This window comes from Lactuca sativa, chromosome 8 (assembly GCF_002870075.4).
Source record: "Lactuca sativa cultivar Salinas chromosome 8, Lsat_Salinas_v11, whole genome shotgun sequence".
Lineage (NCBI taxonomy): Eukaryota > Viridiplantae > Streptophyta > Magnoliopsida > Asterales > Asteraceae > Lactuca > Lactuca sativa.
Genome location: NC_056630.2, coordinates 116,391,733 through 116,400,308, shown reverse-complemented (window position 1 = coordinate 116,400,308; position 8,576 = coordinate 116,391,733). Strand labels below are relative to the sequence as shown.

Here is an 8,576-nt window from a genome sequence, read left to right as displayed (position 1 = left end):
CTCTCTACCGATCGATCTCTCACACAATCTCGTTTCCCTATCAAAGAAGATGATATTCATATGTTTTTGTTTTTAGGTGCATGTTGTGGAGAGGGAGAGATGATGATGAGTGATTCATAAAGAAGATGATGAATAGTGGATCACTGAATCATGTAACGAGAGAGGGGGGGGGGGGGTAACCCTTTATATATATTTAATAATTATAAAATATTTAAGAAAATGAAAGAAAAATAGAAAATAAATACCCCAAAGGTATTAAATCATTTCAGTCTAGTTTTGTCAAAAATAAATAATGAATAACTTATATAGGCTAGTCCTCTTACCATTAGTTTTTGAGAAATTAAATATCTTCTTACTTTTTGTTCCTAAAAATCCTCATACTCAATTAAATTGTGACGTGTAGCTTTGTTTTATCCATTTATCCTTTAGATTCTTACCCCTATCACCCAAAAAATCATCATCCAAATAACTATATTCATTATATTTAACTGGGATGTTGGCTACCACAGCCATAGAAGCCCAAACAACCGACTCTTCCTTATTAATGTCACTATTCTCCATTAAAAGTGCCTTCACTATTTGACTCTGGATCCTTATAATTAGCATCAAAAACCCTCTCCAAATACTCCTCTAGTGCCATATGATTGGCCTTTTCTTCTAAATCAACGCTTCTTGGTTCTCTCATAATTCGAGAAGCATGCTTACAAAGGTCTTTATAAGTGTATTCTCTACTCTCACGAGAATAAGGACATTTAAAAGTCTTTTCTGGAGACAAGACTTTGACCTTATGTTTTCTTAGTTCCTTGTAATAGTTGGATATATATTCCTCAAATGGATCATCACTAACGAATATCTCTTGCTCTAGTTCAGTCATCATGCAAGTATTCTATATGGAACTCTTTGAAGTTTGTGGAAGGTTAGGAATGATCGGATTTTTAGAGGCGAATCATCAAAACCGACAAATATTGTGGATTCTATCAAAACCACAATGTTTACTTGGAGACGGTATAGAAGTTAATGAGTCAAACAGGTGACAAATGGATTGGGATAAATGGTGTGTATCACCATTGAATTGTACATAATATATGCTCTCTTATTCTCTTTTTGATGCTTAATCTCTGTAACCCTAGCCTTTAGTATCTTGCTAAGGTGCATCATTAATAAAATTGTCGGTTCAAAAAAATGTTGACATGTATAATATTTAATGTCATTTAATGAAATTTAATGATATTTTAATATACTAATGTGATACCTGTCATCATTTAAATTGATAGAAATATTGATAGAAACAAAAAATAAAAAAATATTTAATTTCTTTAAATTTGTATACATAATAAACATGTTACGTTTCTTATTTAACCTAGTTCGAGAACATTTAATTTTCTGGATCATTGGTTCTATTTATTGTCACCTCCTATGTTCGAGGTTTCAATAAATGTTATACTAATATTTAGAGATATTATATGGTTAAAAGAAACAAAAAGAAGACGGAAAGATTAAAGCGATGATAATATTAATTAAGGACTTTAAATTTACCTTTTTTTTTTTTTTTTTTTTTTTTTTTTAGGAAACATAAAGTCATAAACTCCATGTGACAAACTGAATTCACTTTAGAGATAATGTAATAAAATAGAAAAGTGATCGGATACCTTTCATCATATACGGAGAATACAAGATTCCGACTCTATATGAAAGTTTCTAGCACTTTAAATATTATTGTATCTTATGTACCACATATGACAAATCATTTATAGGAAAAATAACCTTACATCATCAATAAACTTATTTCAGTGCAACATCTGATATCGTCACGTGATTATATAAAATAGATTATCTCAACATCTTCACACAAGAAATTGAAAATCAAATCAAAACTTGCATAATCATCTTGATTAATGGAAATTCTTAGAAAATGGAGTCTTTATCTAATCGAGCGCCTAACCCCATTTTTGCTATATTTTATCATGGCTATCTTTATTACAAACAAATATTCATCAAATGACCACAAAAGGCGCAAGTGGTTGAAAAAAAAATACCAATTTTCATAAAATGACCATTATTTCCACGTAGATGGTCTTTATGGAACTCATTCAGCTTTGAAGAATTGGAAAAGCTCTAAGGAAGTAACGTGACAAGGATAAATTTGTAAAAACACAAAAAATTAACAAAATTGAAAGGGTGTTGTGATAAAATTGTTTTAGAAACGTAGTTTTATAGTTTAATTTGTTATATTGAATCAATGATATGTGTGAAATTGTGAAACCTCTTTAAATTAACAAGAAAACACTTACCAAAATCGTCTTGTGGTCATGGTTATGCGAAGAACAATTCCTCAGAGGCATGTGTTTGAAGAACAATTCCTTAGAGATATTGTTCTTCAAACACATGCCTATGAGGAATTGTTCTTTGTATAATCATCGCCAAAAAGCGATTTTGGTATGTTTTTTCGATTTCAAACACAATTTTCTCAAACAGTTTCAAACACAATACATTTTTTTTGATTTTGGCAAGTTTAAACACAATTTTTTTGATTTCAAACATAATTTTTGTAATGTCCGTGTTTCTAGCTAGACATTAATTAGATGATTAGGATTAACAATTGTATCTTATTTGATATAACAAAGAGAAATTATTTGAATATTATGTGATTTATGTGTAATTATTTGTAGTATATGTGCTTATGACAATATAATAAAATAAAATTATAATACACGTCCAAAATAGAGTAATAATTAGGCCGAGTACCCTTGATTAAAGTTGAAGTAATCGTAACAAGGATTCTGGGGATATAAGAAGTGCTTAATTCGGACTTACAACAAAGAAATTATAGTCTGTTAAAGTTTCACAATTCAACCCGATTCAGCATCGCGTGTCGTAAATAGTAAAATTTCATTAAATTAGTTTTTAGCCTTAGTAATCTAAACAAAAGTTGTAGTAGTTGTTAAACCAATAGCATGCATATAGAGAACGTCAAAATCTGATTTTATTAGAGGAAATTATGATTTTTCCAAGGTTCATCGTAGCTATAGACAACCTAAATATCAAATTTTAGATCGGTTGATTGTTAGCCGAAACAATCTAAACGAGAATCGAATATCTCGTTAACAGGAAATAAATAAAGTCAAAAATTAGCCGACGAAGTCTAAATGAAAGTTGTAGATCCCGTCAATAGCTACGCTTGGATATAATGATCGTCAAAAAACAGAGCTCATATGAAGAAGTTACGCAATTTTAAAGTTTGAAAAATGTTGCACGCTTCTGCGCCCCGCTCACGACCTTCTAGAAGCCGCCGCGTAGCACCAACCAAATTCCGACACATGGCACTACACTCGGGTAAGCACATCGACCATGTGCGTGGCATGCAAGGCCTTGCACAACGCGCATGCCCAAATCCCAGCCTATAAATAGACACCATAAACTCATTCCTTTCCTTAGTAGTTAGGATATTTTGGAAAGTTTAGAAGTTCCTAGGAGCCTGGTATGTAGTAGCTATCAGCTCGAAGTTTCGTTAGTGTAATTTTCGGACTTTTGTCTAGGGAATCTCTGTAAGTTAAATTACACTCTATATTATTTTAGTGTAATTTTGTTTAAAATTCATAGTCGTTGTTATGAATTTATAAATAAAATTCACTTGATCGGATTAAATTGAACTAATCCATCCAAACGAACATCCCTAATATAAATATAAATATTATTATTATTATTATTATTATTATTATTGTTTTTGTTTTATTATATGTGTGAGAGACCAATCATGATTGAAATTGAAGCCATAAAAACCATTCTTGAGGCCATAAAAGAAATTAGAGATTAAACTTGCTCAAAACCATAGAGATTATTTATGAAGATTTATCTTATTTTAATTTTAAATACAATATATTATTTAATTATATATTTACATCACATTATTAATAATTGTGATAAACCAATTAGCTTTTAACGAATTAATAATTGTCTGTTTTAGTTCGACTAAACATGTAAAATAAACCTTGAAATACAGTACAAAATCCAATTAGTTAAGAAAATTGATTATACATGTATAAATTATTCACTTTAATTTATTTTATTTTATTTTGTTTTGTTTTACCTTTATATATACACACTAGGTGAATGGTCTAGTTAAATTTTATATTTATATCTCAAATAGACAAACAAAAAAAATAGAGTTGTTTAAGATCGCGAAAATGTATAAAATAAACTAAACTTCCCGAACCATTTTATATAAAAAATAATAATTTTATTATTAATTTAATAACCATCAACGTATGAATTCTCTTTAATTTAAAAAAATGAAAAAATTATGTATTAACCAAAACCCTAGCGACCGAATCCATTTGAACAAATATTAAAACTAATTTGTTTTGATATATTATTTAATTTAAAACCCAATCCATTTTGCGATTTTATATGTTACCTTTGACACATAATTTTCTAAAACAAAACGACGAATTTTTAGGAGCTGACATTGGGGGTCACGGGTAAGTGCTGCCAGCGCAAATGATTACGATGGTCTAGCACACATCACAAAAAGTTCTCAATGGTCGGTTAAAAAATAAGCTCATCATCATTGGTGACCCCACCTTTGGACGGTTCTAATCCAACGATCTCAATCGCATCTCCATACCACGTGGCACCATCCAAACAACTTGGAGGCGCTTTACAACATATGTTGAAATTTTAAATTTGGGTCCCTACCTAAACCGGTTACCGTCTGGCAACCGGCTATTTTCCTCCCTAAATCGTTGCATACTACACTGCTATATATAACTGCCACTTAAGCAAACTCCAATCCAAGCTTTCACTCCCTCACTTGAATACAAAAAATATATTACACTGAAAGGAAAAAAAATGCCAATTTCCAGTATTGCCATTGGAACTCCAGCGGAAGCAAGCTCGCCGGACGCCCTAAAAGCCGCCCTTGCAGAGTTCATTTCGATGCTCATTTTTGTTTTTGCCGGCGAAGGCGCCGGGATGGCTTTTGGTAAAACTATTGTATTTCTATTAGTGTTAAATAATAAATGCGTTTACCGGGTCCAATTCTGGGACCCACAAAAATATCAGAAAACATGTTTAATTGAGTTCTGATTTTATTTGCAGGAAAGTTAACTGATGGTGGTGCCGCAACACCAGCCGGTCTTATTTCCGCATCAATAGCGCATGCTTTTGCGCTATTTGTGGCGGTGTCGGTTGGTGCTAATATTTCAGGGGGTCATGTGAACCCTGCTGTGACATTCGGCTTGTTTGTTGGTGGTCACATTTCGTTTTTGAGAAGTGTTGTATATTGGATTGCACAGTGTCTCGGGTCCGTTGTTGCTTGCTTGCTTTTAAAATTTGCAACCGGGGGTTTGGTAAGCAAGTGAACAAAATTTTAATCAAAACAACATAAATCGAAAAAAAAAAGTAAATTTATTTATATTTTGTGTAGGAAACATCGGCTTTTGCACTTTCATCGGGTGTGGGAGAGTGGAATGCGGTGGTGTTTGAGATAGTGATGACTTTTGGACTGGTGTACACGGTGTACGCAACCGCGGTTGATCCTAAAAAGGGCGATTTGGGGATTATTGCACCACTAGCTATTGGGTTCATAGTTGGTGCAAACATCTTAGCTGGCGGTGCGTTCGATGGTGCATCTATGAACCCTGCTGTGTCATTCGGTCCAGCTGTCGTCAGCTGGACCTGGAACAGCCACTGGGTTTACTGGCTAGGCCCATTTGTGGGTGCGGGTATAGCCGCACTTGTATATGAAATTATTTTTATCGGGTCAAGTACTCATGAGCCTCTCACAACCGTAGATTACTAAGAATCAATTGGATGGTGAAGTGATGGGTTTTAGCTTTTGAATTGTGTTGATGTTTGTTGGGTGTAATGGAAGTTGATTGTTTTTATTTTCAAGTCTTTTTGCTATGTACTCATGTGAATAGTTTTTATCTGTTCTGAATCAAGTTGTGAATTTTATTCATTTTGGTTCATCATTAACTGTCCATTCAATAAAGAATAAAATAGTCATCATGGAGTAGTACAACCGGAATAAAACCAAACCACAGAATGAAAATTTTCCTGTAAGGAACGAAATATGCATATACGAAATTTTTTAGTTTACCCTAATGTAAATGTGCAATTATTTAAATACTAAAAGGTACATAGTTGCATAAACATGCATATATATATATATATATATATATATATATATATATATATATATATATATATATATATATATATATATATCACCTCAATTTTCTATGGTGAATCTTTACTTTCTCTTTTTTTGTTTCTCATTACGGGTACGTAGTTTTGAACGTCTTTGCTTGAACAGATAAAGGTACAGTTGTAACCATAGAAATGGGTAGGAGATAAGGACCACCTGGAACAAAAAAAGTTCGAAAAGTATAAAGTTTATGAGCAAAATTTCCACAAAAAACAAAAAAAGAAAATGAAAAGGGCATATAGTATATACCTTAACAAATGTGTAGTAGGTGAAAGGGAGGGCAGAAAAGTAATTTGCATAAAGATTTTTCTCCATGATAACTGGGAGTGATTGGTACATAATCCACACTAAGAATAAGGAAAAATTGGGTCAGTATTTGCAATGTGTTAAGATTAGAAAACTGTTGAAGAATGTAACAAAGAAACCACTTACTTTCACCCAAAACCCCAATCGGATAAATCACGATGAAGGCTGTATACCTAGCAAAATGGTAAAAAAAAACTTTATTTTCTCAATTTACTATGAAAATTGTATTTCCAAAGTGTTGGTAAAACAAGTAAATCGAACCTGAGGTAGGTAATGAAAGAGGGACATTTACCCAAGCAACTCAAAGCATAGAACGGGTACCTAATTATCTGATTTATGAAAAATTGGTCAAAGTACTTTCATTTAATCATAATTTCATGAAGATAATGGAAGATAATGAATATAGGCAGAGGTTATAGAAAGAGAGAATTTAATTACCTCCATGCAACACCAAGCAACAAATGTAATAAAAACAGCTGGTGATTCTTGAACCTAGCTATGTGAAAACAGAAAAACAAAATGAGCACAAAAAGGTAACCAAATGTTGAAAATATCAAAGTTCATGGTAAATTGGAGAATTATAGACCTCAAGTAGTCTGTGTACAATTGCAATAACAAAATGTGTCCTTCCTCCCCATTGCATCAGAGGGAAGAGAAATCCACTAGGAACAATACCTTGAATACAAAAAAAAAAAAATATAAAAAACATAAATTTTAGATATATTAAGGTTTGGGGAGTTGTGTTATCCTCTTGTATATACCCACCTAAAGCTCCATGTAACACTTCTATGAATCCAAGAGTTTGTAGCAAGCCTGTTAACAACACAATTTTGTCAAGAATGCAACATTATTGTACTTTAATGTTGTAATATAATCTCGGACAAATTATATGAAGTAGTAAACATATGATAATGATATAACCCAGAGAGGTTTAAGACAAAAGAGTCATGAAATTTTATCTACAGAATAGCCTCTTCTAATACAGTTGACTTTTTTGAACTTTTTCAGAAATCATGAAAATCAGCATTGCTGCCGATACATGATACATTTGATGCATCTCGACAATTATGTGCCAAATTAACTAAAATTAAAAGTTACATTGACGATTTTAACTCCTCAATGTTTGATATAACGACTTACAGATCAGATCTCCAGCAGAAGCATACGCGCCGTTGATTGACTTCGTGGATACGAAGTCAATTACAATTCTAAACAAAGCAATTGCCCTGTAATTCTCGAAAACGCCGAACAATGTCAAAACTGTGTGTGTTAGAAGAGGAGATAGAGGAAGATGAACAATCATACCATCCTAAAGCTTGAACGGAGTTGTAAACGAAGAGATAGAGATTCGAGAGACTCGCCATCAGAAGTGAGAAGCTTTTAAGATTGCTGCAACTCCACCGCCGGGCGGAGTGTTAGACCGGTGGATAAGAAAGATATAGTGTTGAAGTGATTTAACGTGGGGCGAGCGGTTTCCTTCACCGGTGATGTTCTCACCCGTCTCGGTAATGTGATGGTGGTTATGCCACGTCTGGACGGGGACATTTTTACTTTTCAACCTAAACAGTAAACAGCCGTCTTAATATATTTCCAGCAAAGTTGTAAACATCGCTCAAACTCTAGCTGACGGTCTAATATGGTTAAAGGATTAATCGGTATTGACGGAAATTAGTCGAAAATTAATGGGGATTATAAATTATTAATAAAATATTAAAATTAATCAAAGATTAGTATATCTTAAGTAAAATATAAGTACTTAAAATTAAAAAATAAGAAAATTTGTAATTTGAAAATATGAGAATACAAAAATACCAACATTTTGGAATATAATTTTTGAAATTTTGAAAATTTTGGAGTAAATTTTTTTTTTTTGACTTTTTTTTTTTCATCTTTTGACTTTTTTTTACTTATTTTGAATTGTTGACTTTTGCTGACCGATTAATCCTTTCATGACCGATTAATCCCGCCAAGACCGATTAATCCATAATTTCCGTCAAACACACTAATCCTAGACAGTTGGAAAACGCCAATGGATTAATCCACGATTAATCCCTATTAATCC

At 32.5% G+C, this 8,576-nt stretch overlaps 2 protein-coding genes across 2 annotated transcripts; one reads left to right on the top strand and one right to left on the bottom strand.

Moving 5' to 3' along the window:
- Nucleotides 1-4,782: 4,782 nt before the first annotated feature.
- On the top strand, nt 4,783-5,959 carry LOC111909461 (aquaporin TIP1-2). Its single transcript, XM_023905287.3, has 3 exons — nt 4,783-4,981; nt 5,098-5,348; nt 5,426-5,959. Exons 1-3 carry the CDS (start codon nt 4,849-4,851, stop codon nt 5,798-5,800), a joined length of 759 nt encoding a protein of 252 aa, XP_023761055.1. The 5' UTR covers nt 4,783-4,848; the 3' UTR covers nt 5,801-5,959.
- A 69-nt stretch (nt 5,960-6,028) lies between these two features.
- On the bottom strand, nt 6,029-8,060 carry LOC111909462 (uncharacterized). Its single transcript, XM_052766167.1, has 10 exons — nt 7,820-8,060; nt 7,655-7,740; nt 7,280-7,327; nt 7,101-7,189; nt 6,953-7,006; nt 6,776-6,843; nt 6,641-6,687; nt 6,458-6,555; nt 6,229-6,364; nt 6,029-6,186 (listed from the first exon to the last, which is right to left on the bottom strand). The coding sequence occupies exons 1-9, from the start codon at nt 7,876-7,878 to the stop codon at nt 6,254-6,256; spliced, it is 660 nt and encodes a 219-aa protein (XP_052622127.1). The 5' UTR covers nt 7,879-8,060; the 3' UTR covers nt 6,029-6,186; nt 6,229-6,253.
- Nucleotides 8,061-8,576: the final 516 nt, after the last annotated feature.

Excerpts from the sequence above, each read along its gene's own strand:
- LOC111909462 (XM_052766167.1), bottom strand. The coding sequence starts at position 7,878 with ATGGCGAGTCTCTCGAATCTCTATCTCTTCGTTTACAACTCCGTTCAA. Across the intron at positions 7,328-7,654 it reads TTCTGCTGGAGATCTGATCT|GCTTGCTACAAACTCTTGGA; the intron begins GTAAGTCGTTAT and ends TGTTGTTAACAG. Across the intron at positions 6,844-6,952 it reads TTGCTTGGTGTTGCATGGAG|ATAATTAGGTACCCGTTCTA; the intron begins GTAATTAAATTC and ends TTCATAAATCAG.
- LOC111909461 (XM_023905287.3), top strand. The coding sequence starts at position 4,849 with ATGCCAATTTCCAGTATTGCCATTGGAACTCCAGCGGAAGCAAGCTCG. Across the intron at positions 4,982-5,097 it reads AGGCGCCGGGATGGCTTTTG|GAAAGTTAACTGATGGTGGT; the intron begins GTAAAACTATTG and ends TTTTATTTGCAG. Across the intron at positions 5,349-5,425 it reads AATTTGCAACCGGGGGTTTG|GAAACATCGGCTTTTGCACT; the intron begins GTAAGCAAGTGA and ends TATTTTGTGTAG.